This window comes from Sinocyclocheilus rhinocerous, unplaced genomic scaffold, assembly GCF_001515625.1.
Source record: "Sinocyclocheilus rhinocerous isolate Xijiao unplaced genomic scaffold, SAMN03320098_v1.1 scaffold2283, whole genome shotgun sequence".
NCBI classification, from domain to species: Eukaryota; Metazoa; Chordata; class Actinopteri; order Cypriniformes; family Cyprinidae; genus Sinocyclocheilus; species Sinocyclocheilus rhinocerous.
Window position 1 is genome coordinate 110,926 of NW_015650329.1, and position 23,997 is coordinate 134,922.

General features: G+C 37.6%; 1 protein-coding gene across 1 annotated transcript in view; it reads left to right on the forward strand.

The window, feature by feature from the left end:
* The first annotated feature begins 8,233 nt into the window (after positions 1-8,233).
* Positions 8,234-23,997, forward strand: part of LOC107711758 (genetic suppressor element 1-like) — a 274,061-nt gene continuing 258,297 nt past the window's right edge. The window contains exon 1 of the mRNA XM_016516806.1: positions 8,234-10,418. Within this exon, the coding sequence (XP_016372292.1) occupies positions 8,265-10,418 (2,154 nt within the window). The 5' untranslated portion in view covers positions 8,234-8,264. The remainder of the gene's footprint in view (positions 10,419-23,997) is intronic.

The following is a 23,997-nucleotide window of genomic DNA, read 5'->3' on the forward strand; positions in this document are numbered from 1 at the left end:
AAAAAAAAAATCTCCACCGAAATAAAATGTCCATTAGCCTACTGTACTGGGCAAAGTAACATTACAATACAAATCAACAACACTAAAACAGGAATTTGAACAGGAATTATTCTTACTGAGTATTCTATCGCGTAACTTATTCTATCAAGCTAACTTGAATCGAAGCAATCCAAAATAGAGCCAACATTAAAGAAACAAAAGAGCAACACTAGTAAAGAAAAACTCCCTTCAGAATACAGTTATGTACAAATTAGAACAAGCATACCCAAATTTGCAAGCACAACGTTATCGAAATCAACGTTTTGTCTAATATACACTAAAGGTATATTAGGCAATAAATGAAAAGATAGCAAGCTAAAATTAGCAAACGAGATGACAATAATTTCAGCGTGTTACAGATACATCAATATTACTTCGTTGCTATGGTGTTAAAGGCTTACTTTGCAGAAGAGTTTATAGTATATCATGTTTGATTGAACTCACCTTGTAATCGGGGAATATCTGAATCAGAAATCCAGCTCCACTCTATGACGCCATTGGCACGTTGACGGGTTTAGCACTGAAATGGACGTATAAAACAGTTACAACCTCAGCATCCACAATTATTACAGTTATTTGCAATTGCATACGTGTATTTTGTGTAAAAGGAGCAAGGCAAAGGTGCACTCACCGGTTAAATCACAGTATAAAGACGGATGAAAATCCACATGTGCTCGCTGCAGTTTTCTGACCACTGACATCTTCAATCTTTCCCTCACAATGGCTACAGTCCCCATCTGTTTCAAGTCCACCACTATCATCCCTGTTCCAAAAAAGCCACAGTTTCAAGCCTTAATGACTACAGACCTGTGGCTCTCACACCGGTTTTCATTAAGTGTTTTGAGAGTCTCATCAAGAAACACATTCTAAGCATTATACCAGCCACCCTGGATCCACCCTGCCTTCTGCACTGTGTAACTGGATACTAAGATTCTTCACCAGTAGACCTCAACATGTCCACCGTGGAAAACACTCCTCCAGCACCATCATAATGAACACAGGCACTCCTCAGGGCTGTGTACTCAGCCCTACACTGTACACTCTTTTCACACATGACTGTGTTGCTACCCATCCTAGCAACATCATCATAAAATTTGCAGATGACACCACAGTCATTGGTCTTATTACAAACAACGATGAGACTGCATACCGGAAAGAAGTGTCTGAACTGGTCACATGGTGTGAGGCTAACAATCTCACACTAAACATCAGCAAGACCAAGGAAATGGTTGTGGACATGAGGAGGAGTGAGTGTCTATCAGCCTCTACTGATCAGAGATGCTGAGGTTGAGAGAGTGGGCAGCTATAAGTTCCATACACATCTGTGAGGACCCCAAGAGGACAGAGAACACAGTGAAACTAATAAGGAAGGCCAATCAGAGAATGTACTTCCCTAGGAGGAGGTTTGGCATGTCACCATAATTACTCCAGAACTTTTACAGATGCACTGTGGTGTGTGGTTTGGCAACAGTACAACATATGACAGAAAGGAACTACAGAGGGTGATAAAGCTGGCCCAGAAAATCGCAGGGACAGATCTCCCCTCACTGCAGGACATCTACAAGGATCTACAAATGGGCTTGCAACATAATCGAGGACACCACCCATCCCATCCACAATTTCTTCACCCTCATGAAGCGGTACCGGAGCACTGAGGCCAGAACATCCAGACTCCAGAACAGTTTATATCCCCAAGCCATTAGACTAATTAATAGTCAAAACCCACTGCCATTTCCACCTGTATAATCAGGATAAAATCAGCCTGTTCAATGGCACTCTGCACTTTACCTGCTGGACCATCATACACTCACCTCATAATGCATTAGACTGATAATCATTGACAATTTAAACACTAGACTTTACACTGTCACTTATCTCCACTTGACACTTTAACATTGTCACCTTATTGCTACTTGCACTGCATCTTTATACTGTGAAGAATTTTTATTATCAATTGTTTTTCTAATTTGCATACAGGTTCTCTTTCTTTTTCTTTCATTACTTTCATATTTATGCTATTGTTATTTATTTTTATTATACTTTCTGGTTTATACTGTACTGCATATTCTATATTTTTATGTTATTTGTATTGCTCTAGTAAGTTATGTTTGTTCCCCTTCTACCCTGTCATTCTCGTGAGGAGTAAACAAAGTAATAATTTTATTGTACTAGTACATATGACAATAAAGCTCTTGAATTGAATTGACTGAGCCTGGTTTCTCCCAAGGTTTTTTTCCCATTTTTGTCACCGATGGAGTTTTGGTTCCTTGCCACTGTCGCCTTTGGCTTGCTTAGTTGGGGACACAATTTCTGGCAACGTTGTTGACTTGACTGCACAAAAACTATTGGAAGAGAACTGAACTGAGCTGGATGATGACATCACTGAATCAACAATGAACTGACTTTAAGTGATAAACTGACTGGTGTCTACTGTCCTCTTGCATTATCAGCACACGTTTTTCCTGTTTAACATTTTAAAGCTGCTTTGACACCATCTGTACTGTATAAAGCGCTATATAAATAAAGGTGACTTGACTTGACTCCAAGAACTGATCCATGAGGAACCCCTGTGACACAGACAGTGGATAGATCCAACCGAATAACAAACTGTCTCTGCCTCTGTGAGAGGAGGAGGAGAGGAGTTTGTTAGCTATGGATGTGGACAGTCTGAGTTTGCTGGTGTGTGAAGCTGAGAAATGAATGCTAATGCTTGTAGTTTTGTATGTGAAGAAATTAACAAAATCAAAAGCGATGATCACAGTTTGGACCTTCTGTTTGCCCTGTTGCTAGTTGTCATGGTTTTTGGTCCTTAGTCCCTCATTTGCCTGTGCATTTAAGTTCCTGTCTGTTCAGTCGGCCGGTTATTAGTCGTGGATGTATGTTGTAAGTTACCTGTGTGCGTGTGGATTCGTCCTCACCCCCTGTGGATTTAAAATATGTTTCTTCTGGATTATCTTCTTCGTCGTGCGCTCTTTGTCTCTACACCACTCTACAGATGTGACATGGATATTCTTGGATAGACTTAGTTGAGTAATCACACTGGTGTCTTTGAAGGTTGTGATGGACCCGGAGAGCTGAGCAGACGACAGAAGATGAACAGGTAAGTAGATCAGGTAAGGAGCCAGGGAGGTTGATGCACACATGTGAACAACAAGACCAGACACTGAGGAAGAGATGTGATGGTGGCTTTATACGGGCTTGATCAGTATTCGGGTGATTGTGCACGAGTGAGAGGAGCTGAAGGATCTGGTGTTGATGTTGCCTCTGACACTGATACATGCTAAAATCAGATGGATCTTTGATTTGCGTCATTTTCTCCAAAAGAAAATGATACAACGGAGGAAAGGTGGGAGGGAGATAACATTTAATCATAACTAAATTCTATGATTGTTGAATAAATAAAAATGGAGGGATTTGTCTGAAGGATTTGTGAGATATCATTACTTTGTAGAGCCTCTATACTTTATTATGCACATAAGGAACAAAATAATGCATAAGTGGAATAAAATTAATTTACTAACAAAAGATAAACAAGAGTAATAAACAACTACTAAAATAATACCATGAATGGTAAAGGAATAACGTGCATAACGTATAAAAAGTTGGGTGTTGTATGGCAGTTTTACATTAATGGAAAAATTGTTGCTTCTCTGAAACTACTATGGCAAAGAACCTTATTATGCATCAAACAAATAAAGATTATTTGTTATTGAAGGGGTCATGAACTGAGAAATCAAAATTCCCTTGATCTTTTGACATATAAAATGTCATTGTACTATAGAAACATCCTGTAAGTTTCAGAACTCAAAACTTTCTCGTTAGCCTATATTGAAGTCAATCTGCCAAAACGACAGGTTGTGGAATGTGCCACTTTATGACGTAATAGTGTGGCTAAACACCGCTTCCACAGAAGAAGATCAACGCCTGCTTCTACATCACTGCCTGTTTAGCCCCGCCCACCTATTTGTGCATGTAGTAAGTGAATAATGAGAGAGGCAAACGCAGGTCTCCGTAGAAACCAAACGATAAAGATGGCTCTGAAGACAGCAAGACACCGTACAGTGCCAAGTTGTGGAAACCCACAGTCTTTGCATTGCCTTCCTTCTGATCCCAACATGGACCCTTTTCACATTTCCAGGTTTCTCAGCAGCGGAAGTCGTCATAGTTGGGTAAACTTGAAGAGCACAGCAGTGAATGGGAGAGCACCACAAATATATTTTTTGCATTCCCAGTTGCTCAAATAGCAAAAGAAAAACTCCACGATAGTGTTTTCATGACTTTCAATAAAAGGAAAAAAATTGAGACACTGATAACGGCTGTCAGAAGAGAGAACAATGTCAAATTTACCCGTTTTTTAAAAATACAAATATGAAAAACTTTAGAGGATTTACGATGCTGATGACCGTTAAACGTCACATCACAGTCTTGTGAAAAGGGTCCATTAGGAAAGAGTGGATGAACTTTATTTTTAATGAAGTTCCAGATCGCTTCAGTAAGAACTCGAACCTTTGTTCACTTAATTTCACCACGGATTCGTTTACAAACAAGGCACATTTCAACGCAGGATTTTCAGAAAGATTGAAACTAAAAGATGATGCTGTGCCAAGTATATTGGATCCGACAGTAATGTCGCACCACACAAGTGAGTAACTGTTTTTATTATGTGGTCACTATTGCTTTGTCTGTTATTACAGATCGTTTCATATGGACTGAGTATTTATTTATTAATGTATTCTTCTAATAACTGTTGTTACAGTTATTACAGTTATAACTGAGCACAATCATTTTTGCTACAATTTCACATGTCATTAAAATAAATAAAATTAAATTGACACAACATGCTGTTGTTGTTATTGTTGTTGTTTTTATTATGTAAAACCCTAATAGACGCTACAAGATATTATAAGACCAGGCATATAGAGGGATTAAAAAAAACAATATTAATAAATAATATGATACTATTATTAATGATATAAATATATTAATATACTAATATTAATAAAATAAACTATAATTAAAAAGGTTATTTATAACACCATTAAGGTCCTATAAAGCATTTGCAGAGCATGGTTCTTTATGGAATCCTATAAAAAGGGTTCTATTTAGCACCAAAAAGTGTTCTGGTATTGTTACTTTTTTTAGTCTGCCTTCCATATCACTGAGAACACTTCAGATTATCACATACTGTGCTGTAACGTGTGGTATAGTCAAGTTAGGCAATAGGGCCACTACTACTAGGGCCCACTATTCTACATACACCTAATTTATATACTGTGTTTCATTTTGAAGGTTGCGCCCTCTGGAGGTCGTGTTGGTTGGCCACAAGAGTCATTGAGGCTAAAACAACAACAACTCATTAAAATATATACTGTATATATGAAGAGTTCAGATGCAAAAGCCTCTAAGTGCCATCTGAAATTTCCATCTAAAATTAGCATTTTTATCAGGCTCCTATATTTATGTTTAGTTCTTTCACTTTAATGGCATAGAAAAGGACCTGTACATTGCCATTAAAGTAAAATGACTGAACCTAAACACAGGAGCCTGATAAAAATTTGAACTCTTCATATATATATATATATATATATATATATTGCATTGCATTATAAAGTAAGGAAGACATTCCAGTAATTCACACCTCACGAGGGAATAACAGTCAATTTTATAATGGTTACTTTTCTGAAATGAGACATACTTAATAATAAAGGCAACAAATACAAAAAAAAAAGTCCAGATAAGAGACAAAGAGTTGCATGATTGCATGCTTGTCAGGAAATACAGATATCTCAAATTCATAAAATAGTCACCAATTCATATTTGGTTTCAGGAATTGACCATCCTGCTACTACTTTGTCCACACTGATAAGTATGAGATTTTTTGTTTAAAATGTTTTTTTTTGTTTTTTTTTTATGAGATTGTCAGCAAAAAACAAAAACAAAGAAACAGGCAAACAAACAAAAACCTACTAATTATTTGTTAATGAAAAATATTGGAGTATTATTAATGTATTACTTTAAAAAGTCAACAAAGCATGTTTCATGTGTTGCAAAAAAAAAAAAAACTGCTTTCAAGAGAAAGTCAGGGATATGGGATTTATAAGATAACAATAACACAATACTCATATATTTGAATCATAAGTCTTTCAAACTGTTTATTTGTCTCTAACAGGGGGGACCTTTTTGGTCCTCCTTTTCTGATTTTGTTTCATAAATACCTGAACCAAAATCAGATGCTTTACATCTCCCTTTCATGAATACACAAGTAATTAAAAAAACTGTGATTGATTTTCTAAATGTTATGATGTCCAGAAGGCACTGAATACCAGGAATGACCTAGATATATAGGGCAATCAGTTTGCACCATGTACGTAGTACAGTATGTGATGACATATCAGTCAGGGATATGGGATTTATAAGATAACAATAACACAATACTCATATATTTGAATCATAAGTCTTTCAAACTGTTTATTTGTCTCTAACAGGGTGGACCTTTTTGGTCCTCCTTTTCTGATTTTGTTTCATAAATACCTGAACCAAAATCAGATGCTTTACATCTCCCTTTCATGAATACACAAGTAATTAAAAAAACTGTGATTGATTTTCTAAATGTTATGATGTCCAGAAGGCACTGAATACCAGGAATGACCTAGATATATAGGGCAATCAGTTTGCACCATGTACGTAGTACAGTATGTGATGACATATCAGCGCCATCGAGTGTTACCTGACTAAACTTCAGGTCACTGAAACGCAAGAGTTACTTTTCTTGAATTAATGATTTATGTTAACACCTCCATTCTTCATCAAAGCTGTATATGAATAAACAATAAATTAGCACTGATTAATTCACCTGTGTTGTCATATTTATATGTTTGACATACTTCAGAAATGCAGAGCTATATCATCTTCTTATGAATGAAGACAGCTCTGGGAGAGTGTGCTTAAATGGAGCAAACCAAAGGAAGGTGAAAATATAAAATGAGTGATATGGATGGCTTGAACATTTGTTTCATCTGGATTTATGCAAGTTAAGTTTTGTTTTTTTTTTATGAGAAAAAAATGGATTATTGGCCTTCTTGTTTTGAGTTTCATTTGCATGTAAAGCATCCTGTAATATTTAGTGTAATATTATTTTCCATTTACTGCATTTTTTATGCACATGGCATTGTTGTCAGAGGATTCATATAGGCCAGGGCTGCTCAGTCCTGTTCCTCGAGATCTGTCTTTTTGCAAAGCTCAGCTCAAACAGATCTTCAATAGAAACCAGCTAAATAAGATCTTGTGGAGCATTATAGGGAGGTTTGTTTGATCATGTTTGGGACTGAATTCTCTAGGTAGATCTCCAGGAAAAGGACTAGGCACTCTGGATATAGGTACTTTCAAGCAATTCATTTGGACTATTGAGTATAGGGTAGACCACATACAGTAAATGTGTAACATTGTACAGTTGTAATACAGAGTATTTCCCCTATGCAAGTTTGAACAATTTATGTATGTATGTATTTAATTGTGAATAGGTGAAAATGTGTATTTTCTTCAAATTAACTTTTATGCTATAGCTTGCCACCACTGTGAAAATAATGAATAAAATAAAATAAAAAATGACAAAAAAAATTATTTAAAACAATTCAAATAATAATAAAATTAAACTGGACATCCAGACAATAAAATATGTCTGTCTTTCACTTAAAGGAAGGAATATATCATATTTAGAAAAAGAAAAAAGGCCTGGGATGTGTTACAACTGTTCCGACCCAGGCACTGTGGGAACGAGTGCTCCTTGTCTTCAATCATTAATGGAACAAAATAGGAATGACATGTCTAGGTTTTTAAAATGTATTATATTTTTTTAACATAGACAGGCATTTCATGAAACAACTATTTCTTGTGCAGTGCAGCAAAAAGCAAACAAATATTATAACTGCATTTAGTGATATGTGACGTCTTTGTTTGTGTACATGTTTGTCTATTTGTGAGGTTCAAAATGTCCTTACTAATCAAAAATGCCCTCACTAAAATAGTGAAACCTGTTGTACACCAACTAATGAGTCAGACCTCACCAGCCAAAAAGGCTTAGGCCTAGAAATTGGCCAAATCATGTTTATATATCTAGAGTTTTGCACATATTTCTGTGGTGGGAGTAAGGGTGAGATATAAACAAAAAATGTTACTGGGTTTGAAATCACGCTGTTTGTGATTCTGAAGCTATTACGTATGGAACTATGAACGATCCGGAGCTCACGCCGATCTCCAAGGCGCAACAGCGAATGGCTTCGGCTTTTCTCGGGGAAGAGAGCGCTCTGTCCGGCAGCGTGTGCAGACCCGAGCGCAATGGGATCTTCTTCATCCACTGCTTCATTTGTGGGAGCGGGGTAACCCAGGGGAAAGAGCTGAGCTTACAGGTAAAATACCAACGAGAAAAGAATGGCGCGTTTTTCCCTTTCCTGCAAGGCCAGGACCCGGCTCCTGGCGCGCCGGAGATCGGTCCGGATGGGGACGCTCTGGTGTGCGCTGTGTGCCACTGCTTCCTGCGCGAACAGTGGAACTCATTCGAGCGCAACAGGACGCCAATCGAGAAGCGCATGTACTGGCTCAAGAGACCCTACCAGTGCGACTTACGGAACATTACATACGATCTGGAGCGAAGAATGAGCGTTAGCAATGAGTCGGACATTTCCTCATTCTCTGATAATGACCTGTCCGAGCAGGACTTTGACTTGTCAGCGTGTGTAACGAATAGCAATAATGCCACAGGTTTCCGTGCGTCTAATAAAGCATCAAGAGAAGGCAGTAGAAAGATCACAATGAGTGTTAAGAGCAGTCCTGAGTCAGTGAGATATCCGACCAGAGTTTACACCGGTCAGGACGTACCGAAATCAGAACGGCGTGCGACTAAGATCATCAATCACACAAAGCAGTCATCTGTGTCCATGACTCTCCAGCATTATGACAGTCTATCTATTCGCGCACCTCTGCAGGATAACGGCATCATTACGTGTGACAAGCAGTGGATGCATGCGTCCACCGGTGATTCGGACGGGCCTGACAGCAGCGATATCAACATCACCAGCGATGACGAGAGAGAGCGCGCAGCATCAGCTCACTTAGATGTAGAGAGGAGTCAAGCAGCCAAATGTCACTCCAGTTTTTCTGCTAATGAATGTGCCTGTTATATTTGTGGAAGCAGGCTTTCAGCAGGAGGCCGCTTCAGGGTGTTTGTACAAAAGCAGGAGAGAGCCAGTGAACCATTCTTCCCTTTTCTGTGGCTCCATACCCCTCCACCTGGTGCAGTGCCCCTTAGCCTGGGTGGATACACTCTGGTGTGTACTACTTGCCACTCCTCCCTCATGCAGCAGTGGCAAGGGTTCAAGATTGCAGATGTTCCTGTTCTCCAGCGACTCTATGTGGTGCCCCTCAGCACGGGTGCTGCAACCCCTCTTTCTCCACCTGCCATGAATGAATGTGGGGATGGACTACCAAAAATCCATTCACTCCCCTCCATGCCACAGAATCGCAGGGAGGCCTGCTACCTATGTGGACAGGACTGCTGTCGAGAGGTCAGGATGGCATACACCCATGCTGGCGCAAGTAAAGCCCACAGTGCAATGTATTTTCCATTCATAAATCTGCTACCATGCCCTCCAAATGCACAGAGTATGCGGAATGGAAGGGTATACTGCTGTGTCGCATGTCACAGCATCTTGGAAGGGATCTGGGCAGAGTACTGCCTCTGTCTAAGCGAGGAGCTCATTACTTCCATCACCACGTTCCTTGAGAGATACCACCTGGCCATGGGAAGGGGAGGAGTCTTGGTATCCCCCCCCAGAGGACCCCTGTCGACCCCTTCTCAGACTGCCACAACAACCGCAAGCCACACCTCCATCTGTTACTTGTGTGGCGAGGAGCTGTCTGGAGGAACCGAGTATCAGCTTCATGTTAACCCTCCAGGGCGTTGTGGGGAGCGAGAACCCTTTTTTCCCTTTCTAACTGTCCACCCTCCCGCTCCCCGTGCCTGCCCTGCTGATGCCACTGGCCTTGTGTCTGCTTGTGCACTGTGCTACCATGACCTGCTGGGCCAGTGGACCCAACATGAGAGTCAGGGCTCAGAATCAGGCCCATCCAGCAGCCCCTGGGCACGTCAGTATAACTGCAACACTTTCATCTGCTTCTTCTGCAGGAAAGAGAAGAGGAGACCTCTTGGACTGAAAGCAGTGTGCGTTGACCGCTTGCCTGTATTCCTCTATGCTCCAAGGGTCAGCCAGACCCTGGTAATTGACAATGGCAAGCAGTTAACAATTGGCTCCTGTGTGGAATGTAAGTCCATGGTGCTGGCTGGGCAGAACATGAAGACGATTAGTGGAATCACACAAAACAAGGTAAGAAAGTTATGGGCCAGACTGCTTTCCATTGTAATCTTTAGACTCTTGTTTCGTTTCCAGTCAGTTACAAACAATTTTACATGTTTGGAAAATCATTATAACCTCAGCTTACTTTTTTTTCTATCAACCACTAGAGGGTCTTTCAGAGTCTTCTGGGGCCTCAGTTAGTACAGTTTATTAGGCAGCTTTGGCTGGAGCTGTTTCTGGGCCAGCATGCAAAAGTTCATCTGATGCACTGATGAGTGAGTGAGCCAAGTGTTGAAACTGAAGTTTTATGGCAGGCTGCTGTTCTTTCTAGCAAGTGGGGCGGCCATAACAGGCAGGGGGTAGATAAAGTATGGAGCCTGTCACATTAAAGAAATAAACATTTTGCAGACAGTCTAGTGGTTGTAAGCTCTGTTTAAAAACATTCTTCACAGTGGCCAACTCAAGCTTTTGTTGGTCTTCTGGTGTGTTTGTGTGTGTGTGTGTGGTAGTTTTTGTGTGTATTTTGAGGATGTTACAAACAAAATCACATATATTGTGAGGAACACTTTGGATTTTTTAGGCTGTAAATAGCTGTATTCATATTTTGTCGATCTTAATGTCCAGGCAGACGTTTGTGTTTTGCACGAAAGCATCTCTTCTTAAATCTTTATATGAAGCTACTTGTATGTATGGCTTTCTTTACTGCTGGGCTCCAGACTTACATATGAGAGCGGTGTCAACAAATTTTACAGTTCGTGGCATCAGCACTTTATTTGCACTCGTGGGGATGGGGAGACTAATATTAAAGGACACAAATTAAAGATACCAATAATATTACATATTTGAACTTATTTAAATGCACATTTGACACCTTGGGTTTGCCCTTTGATTTATTTATTTCTTTTCATTATAATTCTTCCACAGTATTCATACTTTTAACAGGTTGTAGACCATGATAACTACAGGTAAAAGCTTGGATGCCTCCTTACTACCATGGTGAAATGTAATTATGTTTTCTATTTGATCTCCATAAAACTGGAATTTGTTATGAAGGACAAATGTTATTGAAAAATAAACTGCTGTGTAATAATAAAAAATAAACTATACTCCCTTACTCCCCCAATATTTAGTACAACATATATGATTATATTAATAACAGTATAGGTATACCACATTCCTGCCAAAATGCCATGGTAAACACAGTTTACTACAGTAAATCCATGGTAAATGTTTGCAAGGATAGTGATTTGTGAATTGAAAACTTGTTTGTATATGACAATATGATTTCACCTGTTTTCTTGTGTTCATTGCTGTTGAGAATGTTGAGGCTGTTTCATCTGGTTTTAAATTAGCTTCAATCACAGAGACAAAATTCGTCAAAATGTGTTAGATTTTCTGTGCTGAATTTAAAGCTCTTCTCACTGCACCCCACAGCACTGTTTATAAATTATGCCATGTAGTCGAGATCGCTCTGAGAGCATTCGATTAATCGTGCAGCCCTAAGTGTTTGACTTTTTTTTTTTCATATGCAAAAGAAATGAAAGCACATAGTCTAATCATACAGTTGACCAACTTTATAAAGGCACCAATGTGACCGCTAACAAAATTTAGCCACAACAAAACTTAGCAAAATGGACCATTTAGTTGCAGTCTGTGAAGCCCTGCTACTGAATGAAAGATGACCCTGTTTTGCTTTCGTTTACCCTGCCCCTTGTTTCTGTAACACTTCCTGGCATACAGGAAGCTATTCTCTGAAAGCTGTATGCAGATGCTCCAGGCTAGTCATGGATAGCAAATAGCTCTGGTTGTGGCAGTCATATACAGGGAAGTGTGCGTGTGCACTGGCCAACATATTTTAGGAATAATGTAAAGCAAGTTACTGTTTGTTGTTGTATTAAGTGAGATAAATAAAATAAAGCTACAGTTTAAATGAACAAGCAAATGTCCAATAACAGATGAAAACGTATTTATCAATCAATCTTTCTGAATACAATCAGGATTTGAAATGAAAACCTGTCAACCCGCCAAATGCGGGTGAAAATCAACCACAGGAGGTAAAACATAACTAAATTTGGTGGGTTATGATTAATAAATTATGTCCTTCAACCAGGAGCCTCTAACATTAACAAAACAAAGCATAAAGAGGGTCGCACACTAAATGAGAAGCCCCATGTCTTTTAAATTTAAATACATATCTGTGAGTGTTGTGTTTTTGACGGCACCATTCGGCATCTGTTGGTGGTGCCAAAATACAAGAGGCTGTTAAAAATCTGGTGCGCCGTTCTCATAGTTTTCCATTAAATGACATTATCAACAAAATATTTATATGAATTCACTTCACCCTAGGCTGGAAACTTGTATATTTTATATTTGTACTGTATATTGTATAAAATTGTATATTCAGTTTTAACTTTTTTTGTTGTTGTTTTGTTTTCTTTGTTTTTTGGGGCTATGCTTCATATATGATAGCATAGATTGTCCTTTATATTTCCGTTTGCACTGTGTTTTCAAACACCTAAATTCGATTTCAATCTTCGTTTATTCTTAAAGTGAAACCCTGGCACAAACTTTACTTTGATGTGCAATATTTCTCACATTATTTCAACAATTATGTTGTGTGTTTCATATTGTCATCATTCTTAAGAATAATTATTAGATCTTGGCAAAATTGCAAGTAAACATGGAAAACTTTACAACGTACCCTAAACACTGTTTATTTACCTTAAAATAGTCAGAGATGATAGTTAAGGCATTACATTTTGTTAATGTCTGAATAATTTAACTCTAACTTGATTTGATGATGGTCATGTACTGCAAAATTTCTGTTGTTGAGCATGTTTGTCTAATTTTCTCAATACAATATCTAAAAATCCATAATTGAAACAAGATAAATTTAGTTCTTTGGAAAGAATTGTAAAGAAGGATCTTTATTGCAAGTGTATTTTGCTTTACATACAGGCAGATTTGTTTTCAGCTGTATTAAGTATGAATGCATTAAACAACAAATAAAAAGCCTAATAAAACAAGTCTTAATATCTGGGCGATATGGCCAAAAAAAAAAGATCACGATAAAATTTTTCATATCAGTCGATATGAAAGTTTTGAAAGTTGTACTGTAGAAACCAGGTTGTTAATTGTGGTTTTAAACTCTTTATAGTGAGAACATGACAAACACTATGCTTTTGAATTGTTTATACTTTGCCTGTCATTTTTCCTTAACAAGATAAATATCTTAATAAAAAATATATATTTCTTAGTTTCTGCATTGATATTGTATCAAATCATGAAACAGATTTCTGTTGCCTGACTTTGATGACGTGTATCTTCAGTCTCTTGGAAATGCACATTTGAAAGTAGTTTGAGTTGATAGTAGAAGTAGCTTGAGTTAGGATGCAGATGTAAATTTATGTTCATTATCACAAACAGTAACATCTGTAAAAATTGTAAAAACCTCATAGTAGCATGCATTTAGATCATGATTACCACAATTAAAACCTCAATACCATGGTAAAAATGGTTTGTAGGTATGTAAGAAAAAGAGTAGTCTAAATGCATTTAGTATAAATGCAAAACACTATAGCTTAATCACAAAAAAAATACTGTAATTATATTCCATTACTCCTTTAATACATTTAATACATGTCTACATTAATAATATAATCAAATTCGATATGAAAATCCCACATTTCTGCCACAACACCATGGTGCAGTTAGTGTTACTACAAATCTATGGTAAATGATGGCGATTTGTAGATTGAAAAGCCTTCTGACTGTATCGTTGCGCAGTGTTTCTCCTGTTTTCAGTGCTGTTTCATCCGGCTTTAAACTAGTTTAAATCACAGAGTCGTATGTGTTAGCTGAATTCAAGCGCATCACCCTGGATCTCACAGCGCTGTTTAACGCATCTGCTTTAGTGATCTCGCGCTGCGCTGGCGTTTGAACTCTGAGCCGAGAGGATAAATGGTCCATGTGGCGCGGTTCAAATGTGTAACTTCAGAAAGTAGGCTACATTTCAGAAAGTATACACTCAGAAAGACTCATTAAAGACAATTCAAAATCGAAAACTATTAATTTTCAGGTTTACAATTTACAAAAACTTCTAATTTATTAGACAATTTTCTTTTGGTCTCATCTGGTTGTAGGTTGTGGACAGTATTTGGCCTCATATACATCCTCATGGGAATGTGGAAATAGAAAACCACTTATAACCAACATTTTGGCTTGTCAGATTCTTATTTAGAGTTTATGCATTTATTTATTAATGACGTTATCATTCTGTTTGTCAATCGTGAAGTGGCTTAAGATTCCCACCCCTAGTCGATAGTCAGTATAGCTCTGAGTATTCATATGGCAGAGGTCACCTATGGTCAGAAATTGGCCTTGCAAGAAAAAACAGACAAGCCTGTAGTCATCTGAGCTGTGAGAGATTTTTGAGTTGTGGTAGCATGGTAGTGATTATGGTTGAGCAGGTGTTAGAATGCTGGATATGATGTCAGGGCGAACATCTGTGTGTATGAGAGGGAGAGAGTGCACATGTAAAAGTATGATAGAGAGAACCATTTCAAAGACAGCAGCTGTTTTATACACTGTCCCAAGCCAAAATTGTGAGTGAGACTTGGAGAGTGAGACTTCTCTCTTTTGCGAAGAGTTCTAGCATCTTTCAATGAACATGCACATCAAACACTGGATGTCATTGGATTTCAGATGAAATGCTGTCAGATCCAGCTGTCAGATGTGAGAATAATTCACACTAGCATCCATCTGAAACTAGAAGAGCACTTTAAGGGTGTGTAAAGTTTGCTTTAGCCAGCAGGTTGGTAAGGCACAATGGGATTGGTCTTTACTGGTTATCTAGCAATATGGGTTCTTAAAGTCCCACAGAAGTGCTTTAAAATGCACAGAGTAATTAAATGTGTTGATGTCATTTCCACATGAAACTGGATTGAGGTGGGACATATCAAGCGGCTCATCTTTTTAAAAAAAATAGCCAATGGTGTTTTGTTTATGTTACACACCCTGGTAAAGCCGAATTTTACAGCTTGTGACAGCCACAGTTGTATTCAGTTTTATTCTATCAGTCTAAAAGATTAAAGTGCCCCTATTATGCCTTTTCGAATATTACCTTTCATGCAGTGTGTCATGTAGCTGTATGTGAACATAAACTATCTGCAAACTTGTGAAGCCGAAAGTGCACGATAAATAAAGTTATTGTCTATCCATTACATCTTATAATTACCACAAACTTGTTAACACTTGCCACTTACCACTGAGAAACGTCCTGCTCCAGTCGTGCTTGCGAATCAGTCTCTTGTCGATCAGCCAGTTCAACTGTTTCATCATCAGACTCCAGCTCGAATTGGTAAGGTACAATCGATACCATCTTTTCTATGTATTGACAAGTCTCCAGGGCTCAGTGTTGCCAACTAATTTTCATGGGAAGTTGCTAAAGGAAGGTCGATTTGTTGCTACAAGTTGCTAAATGACGTTGTGATGTCATTGCGCGATGACATCATCACTTAATCACAACGCAAAATTGTGTCGCTGCATCAAATCTCAGCAAAAAATATATTTTGTATATGTTAATTTTGATTTGTTAAAAACTGTTTGTAAAATAATATAAATGCATTATAAAATAATATGAAAATATAAATAACTGTATTTTTAAATACAACATTGTTCAAAAATGTGTAAGTGTTCAATAATTCAGTTACAATTTAAGTTTTTTTTTATTAGCTAGTAAACTTGTAAGACTACACACTATGAACAATTATACTTTTAAGCAGTGTATTTGTTGTTAGTTTGTATGCTACACTAAGAAAAGTTTGTAAAAATAGTCTACTATGTTTATATGAAGGAATTTTCCTTATTGATTTTTCACAGGTTTTTTTTACCTGCATTTTAAATTGTGCATTGTATTTTGTGTTTTTTTTTGGGTTACAGAATTACAGAGTTGCAACGGATAATGGATGACGGATAATGTCCTGGAAAATTACTAGTACCCTAGTCTCTTGTCGATCAGCCAGTTCAACTGTTTCATCATCAGACTCCAGCTCGAATTGGTAAGGTACAATCGATACCATTTTTTCTATGTATTGACAAGTCTCCAGGGATGTCATTCCGTCATGGCAAGGTGCGTTTCGTTTCCGACACGCGCTGTACGCGGTAGACCAATCCAGAGCCAATCTCTCTACGGCTCTGGACCAATCACAAAGGACTGCGCCATCTGACCAATCACAGCAGTGAGGGCTCCTGGAAAGGAGGGATATAAAGAGACTGATTCTTTGAACGAGTCGTTTACGAATAATTTAGAAATGAGTTAAAATTAAATCTATTTTTTGAGACAACTAACATGTTTTTTTTTACCTTGCATGCATGTAAACCTGTTTTTGGAGACTCATAAAACAATATTAGCAACCTTAAAAATGGCATAATAGGGGCACTTTAAATAATAATCCATTCTTTACTGGCAAGTGTAGGACAGAAAAGAACAGTTACTGTATCTTTCTCATGTTGTCCAGATTTGTATGCCTTTGAAGGAGATGGGTTTCTCACTAGTGTGAAATGTTTTTTTTTCTAACTAACCCTTTTCTCTTTCTTTGCCCTGCCTGTGGGTCTGTGAGAAGAGAAAATGCAGAATTGCTGTTTGCCTCTGGATATGTCTAAAATAGCGCTGGTGTAATGGGAGCTGTATCAGGACCTGCTGCTGGAGTGATAGACTATGTCTATGTTTAGTTCAAGTTCAAGTTCAGTTTTATTTCTAGAGCACATTTAAGCACGAAACAAGGCCGACCAAAGTGCTGCACAACATACAATAATATATAACAAGGAGAAAAACCAGAAAACAAATAAAAACAATTCAAAATCCATACAACAGCAAAAGCAGATTAAAACAATTCAAAGGCGCAGATTACTACATGTTAAAAGCCAGAGAGAAAAGATGTGTTTTAAGATATGACTTGAACTCAGATAAAGTAGAAGCCATTCTGATGTGAATTGGTAAGTTGTTCCAAAGGGTGGGGCCAGCCACTTCAAAGGCTCTAGATCATCTGGTTTTTAAGCATGTTCTAGGGGTCTGAAGGAGAAATTTGCCTTCTGATCTTAGTCCCCTCTTCGAGGAGTAGGGGTGGAGTAAATCAGACAAATAAGACGGAGCTTGATTGTTAAGTGATTTATAGACAAGTAGCAATATTTTAAACTCAATTCGGGAATGGACCCGGTTTAGACCTGAGCTCTGTGCTAATATTATCAGAAACACATCAGACCAACATAAGAGAGCATCACTGAGTCCCAGCAGGAATCGCTTTAGACTCTTATCCAGCAGGGCTAAGATTGTTATTCAACAGACAAAAAGTCCAACTCCAGAGATAAGTTTGCATAAACCCATAGGCTTCTGTTGTATACACATTTATTTATTTATTTATTTTGAGACAAGTAAAACTTTTTCCAGGCAGGAATAGGACAAGTTGGAGCTAAACTCTGCAGGACATTGGCCCTCCACAACCATGAGTGAACACCTGTTACTTATACTGTCCATGAAAATGTCTGTAAAGTACAGTAAACGAGTAAAAAGAGCTTACACAACTGTGTTGCAGGACACTACAGTATAACGGCAGTTAAGTCACTTTATTTTTATAGTGCTATATACAAATACAGATTGTTTCAAAGCAGCTTCACAGTATTAAACAGGAAAACTTCAAAAATGAGACTAATTCAAATTCTGCTGTGAAGCAGCTCTGGCAAGATGATAGTTTAATTATTCAGCTTCAGTCAGTTCAGTGTTGATGTACTGTAGTTCAGTCTAATAACTCAATTTCAATACAATTTCAGCTCTACTGAAGACAGTAGTGTTGTTATTCAACTCGTGTGTTCAGTTCAATAATAGTGTCAATATTGCAAAATGCATCAAGCTATAAAGCAGAAGACAACAGTGTCATTAAGGCCCGTGTATGCTTCTTTTTCCGGGTTCCACTCCATCTCATGCACAGCTGTGTCTGCACAGCTTTCAAAGTATACTCAACTGTGGATGATTCGGATGAATGAATTCAACACATGCGCAGTACAACCAAGTGGACTTGTATGAATTTGTACAGTTCTTAGTAATGTGTTCGTGTATGGGTCACTGTGTCACAGGGTATGAAAGGATTAGTAAGTGGCAACAGATGAGGGGTCATAAGAGGTCAAGGATCACACAGGTGGTGGTCAATGTGACGACACTGTTCTTTTAAGGAAGCCCAATTGATTCCTATGGAAGTTGCATATTTTATCACTCTGTATGCAACAGAATGCCCTCTGACTATCCAAAACCTTTCAACTCTAGAACCACCACAGGGTAAATTTTACCCATGGCTGTTTTTCAAATGTACGGAACAGATTTTCAATAAAATATCCAAGTCTCTCAGTCTTTGACTTTTACTAAAATTGTGTTATTTACAATCCCCATTGTTAAAAATTGTTTAGATAAAACACTTTAACTGCCAGGGGTCGTTGTATACCTAAAATCACCAGCGGGTAAAATTTACCCATGCACATGACTACTGTTTTGATATGGCTAAACGTATTATATCACTGTATTATGCCACTGTTTTGATATGGCTAAACGTATTATATCACTGTATTATGCCACTGTCTTCACAAAGTCATGAAATGATTATTTTAGTCATCAACTATGTTTTTGTCCTGTTGTTTTCTTCAATAGACAATATTTGAGCAATAATAATTCACCGCGCTGCATGGGATGTATGATACAACGACAAATTCAAGTGCACAGTTTCACCTAATTAATTATTAATTAGTTTATTTATATCATTTATAATTATATATATATATATATATAATTATTATTTTTTTTTTCAGGAAATTGGCAGACTACAATAAATAGCAACACAGTAGCGGACAATAAATTAACAAAAATTAATAACTAATCCAATGTTTGAACATTTATGAGTAGACTAAAATTGTAACGGTTATGAACTCTTTTGTTGTTTTTCACTCTGTTTGGTCATCTGGTCTGTTTAGTTCGTCTGTGCCCATATTTGGTTCTGTTCCTGTCCTAGTTTAGTTCATTGATTCGTAGTTAATTCCCATCACCCGTGTGTCGTCAGCTGCCTGCCTTATTTAAACTCACTCCTTAGTTCTAGTCTTCATTCGGTATTATACATCTATGTACATGTTTGTTTGTGTGCGTGCGTGCCCGCCTGTGGATTCCCTTCTTCCTGGATGTCATTAAAGTATTTATTGATTGTATCTTCGTTCTCGTGTGCCTTCCTCGACACAACCATGACAAAAATAAACTTAGGATTAATTATAAATTTTTGTTTTGCAATTTTTATCATTTATTGTTCGCTACTGTGTTGCTATTTATTCTAGTCTGCCCATTTACTGGAAAAAAAAAATCAGATCCAGTGAATTATTATTGCTCACTATTCTTTATTTAAGGTATTTTAGTAATTTAAATAACATGGGTTATAATATGCAATTAATGACATTTTATTATAATATTATACCACCCAAATATGTATTTATTTCCTTCTAATTCTCATTGTCATTGCAGGCTGGTTTAGCCTATATTCACAGTTAAGATAAGTGATTAGTGTAGCTGCTTAATATAGCCTTGAACATAAAACAACAGGACAAAAACATAGTTGATGACTAATCATGATCATTTCATGGCTTTATTTTGTGAAGACAGTGGCATAATACAGTGACATAATATGTTTTTTAGCCATATCAAAACAGTAATCATGTGCATGGGTAAATTTTACCCACTGGAGGTATTAGGTATTCAAAGACCCCTGGCGGTTCTAGTGTTAAATCCATGCTCCTGGAAATATTTCTTTAATTCAGTATGCTTATAGATCATCAAGCTCATGTTCACCCAGATGAGGTACTCCACATTCTCAAGCTTGGAAATGAAGGGCTCAATGACCCGTGAGTCCTAGGATAAGTATTCATGAACATCAGCAAACTGGGACTTTAATTCCTCTCTAAGTTAATTCATATAACAGGAAAAATCTATATGTAAAGATGCACACACAGTGCCGCTAGTGTTTTTCGGTAGCAGTGGAAATGACTGTAACTGCCCTTGTGTCAATTTTCCAGGCCTGTACACTTGAAAGCAAAATCATTGAGTGTGTCTTGACTGCATGATGTTTGACTGTGTCCAGCTACTTACAGATCTCTTTATAAAGCTTGAATATGTCAGCTAGATATTCCAGAATGTCTCACTTTGATAGTGCATGATTATAACATTGCAGAAATTACAGGATTTTTTCTGAATGTTTAGTGGAATACGTTTACACATCAAATATTTACATTTACATTTAGTAATTTAGCATACGCTTTTATCCAAAGTCAAAACTAACAAAAGAGCAACAATATATAAGTGCAAATGACAAGTCTCAGTTAGCCTAACGCAGTACACGTAGCAAGGTATATATATATATATATATATATATACCTTGCTACGTGTACTGCTACACACACACACACACATATACACACACACACACACAAAGAAAGAAAAACAAGTAGATAGAATAGAAAAAATAGAAAGCTAGTGTTTGTTTTTTGTTGTTTTTTTTAATAAAAATAAATTAAAAAAGAAGATAAATATATATAAAGTCCAATAGCTGAGCGGGACGTCACGGGCGGGTGACGTCATGACCAGGAAGCTATAAAAGCACGTGCGGCGGAGCCAGCGTCAGCTTTCTGTCATTCAGCGAAGCGCTCTGTGTGTGTGTCAGTCATATTTATTGTTGTCTGTCAATTGTGAAAGTTTATAAGCTCCAGCTATGTCTAAGCTCATGCAATTCACAAAGCATTTCAAGGGCGAGAGCAAGCCACGTTGTAGGTTGTGTGTTCCTCCCTGCCCAAAGAAAACGTTATATCACGAGTGGGGATACACACAGCCTGTGCGTGGTTTGCTTGGGAGCGAAGCACAGTTGTTACTGCCTTGCTTCGCTCTCAGAGGGCTCTCTTTGAGGAGGGAGCCTTCACTAGCGTTCCTCGCGGTGCCGGCCCCGCTTTCGCCGAGGCGGAGCGGCGGCTGTGCTCGTGGGTTTCGCGTATGGATCTGCTTCCTAATCACCAGATCCGGCGCCCGCTCTCGGGGTTTCGGAAGCCCGCGCTGCGGTCCTTCCCACCGGAGAGAGGGCGCGACGCTCCGCCTGTCTTTCTCAGAGGAGATTGATATGGAGGGCGTCAATGAGCTCGCCAGTTACACAAACATCAGTTACACAAGCATATTATGCCTGATATTATAATGAGCAGCATCATGTTGAGGTTAAGAGTGAGGAGGAAGTGATCCGAGGTGTGCACACTTCACACTTTTTCATGTTTGAGACAATTAAATTAAAACTAGGGCCTTCAAAAATATTAAAATAAATATCAAACCAAAATTTATATCACCTATTTGCATTGGTGGTTGAAACATGCAATTGCATGTCACTTGTAGAGTGATTCCATTGTGTCAGTTTTACTTCTGTGCAAATGTATCTTATAGTTTGAGAAATTCCCATGTTTACTGGTGATGTCCATATCAGAGCATATCTGTCGTGCAGATTCAAGTGCCAAGAAAGAGGTTGGCAGCGGTCCAGTTTGTCACAATAAGGACATGAACATGAACTATGCATTATGTACAGTATAGCTTTTTTGCTTCCATTATTGAGGGTGTGTTAAGTTGCTGAATACTTAATAGGTGTTGATATGTAAATGTGGGTGGTCATATGTGCTTATAGTTGTGTAATTAAAACCATGAACATTCTGAATGAGTGTTTTTTTTTTTTGCACTGTCATTTTAATAAAGGGTCTGTATGTTCTGTCTCTTGGCCATTCTTTCCTGATCTAGAAGCTTGACTGGTTCCTCTTGGCCTCTGAACAGAGATCCTGCCCTGCCTGCCCAGGCTCTGATATCTTTTGTCCAATTGTGTGAAACCCCCACTGAACATGGCAGTGGCAGTACGCCCGGAAAATCTCTGTATTTTATGTCCTATTCTTCCTGAATGAAAGATGTACCCTGTGAAAAACACAGTTTCTTTCATTGCCCAGCAAATGGAAAAGTCAGTTATGTTTCACTTAAGTAACAAAATAAAAGAGAAATAAAAATAGACACAGTAAATTGTTGACATACAGTAAGAGTATATAAGAGTATATAGCTGTAAAGTGTATCAATGGCTCAAAGAATTTCTCTTCTGAAACTTTAGAGGGGACAATGATTTTTTATTTTATTTTTTTTAGTAGAAACATCTACAAAGCAGGAGATTTAAACACAATTCTTCATCTGCTCTCCATTTCTGTCTAGGAGAAAAAAATTGAGTTACTACAGATATTTATGATTTTTTTCCCTTGTGTGATGATGAGGGTAAGGTCTCACAGGGAAATGCCAATGATGGAAGTTACTGTTTATTTTTACTCTTCCTCTCTCTCTGAAATGAGAGGGTTTTTCCATCTTTTCCTCTCCTCTGGTTCTGTTTGTGTGATGGCTCATTCCAGCCTTTCTCACCTTCACTGAATCAGTCACTCGGATCTGTTCGCTCAGCACACAGTGTAACATAACTGACTCTGTTATGTTAGGATCTGCCCCTGTGTGCAGCACAATACAGCCTCCCTCCTCATTCAACACACATAGAAATAATTCTAATTTTAGTCATCTTTTGAAAATAATATAATCAAGTTATATATTTATTAATGAAATGGAAAATTGTAATGTCTATTTTTAATATCAAAAGAGCGCACAACACCAGGCTATGTAGTATACATTTCACCTGCATGACAAAACACAAAATAAATATTAATATTTCCATTAATATTTCCATAAAAATTTCCTTTTAAATAATAAATAATAAATAAATATTATATTTATTATATTTATATATATATAAATTTATATATATATATATATATATCATGTGCCACCATGAGAACAGACCAATTTATTCTTTTAATTTATTTTATTTTAATGCAAGTCTTGGCATCAGCAGTCTGAAAATCATGCTTTCAAGCCTGTTTACATTTCCTAGCCCCATCTAGTTCTCTGTGTATGCATCGATTTCTAGAAAGTGTAATTGAGCTTGAAATCAAGAACTGTTAATGAAGTACCAAAATGTACAGTGAAAAATGAGTTACATTTTGGTCTATTTTCTCTATCAAAGCCAATTACATTGTTTCAGCAGACATGGATCATTCCACTATATTCATTTATAATGATTTATATATTTTTAAGCAACTTAAGGTCATATCCCAAATTAATATGCAGAGACAACTATAAGCCATTTGTAAGTTGATCTCCTAAAAACAAAAGTAAACAATGTGACGAAATTGATCTGTTTGTTTGATCATTCTGATCAGCCTTGATGCACCTTCGCTTTGAGCTCATTATAAATTTGCCAGGTCTCTTTCGCCAGAGTGAAGCCATGATCCATGTGTTTTTATGATTTCTTATGATTTATTTTCCTTTTGATCTCTCAATCATGACTTTGCTCCTCAGTGTACCAAATGTGACAATATACTGTATACAGTATATATATATATATATATATATATACATATATATATATTTCCACACTGTATCAGAGAGAGACTGAGGACATTGATGCGCTTTTGTGGGCTTTAT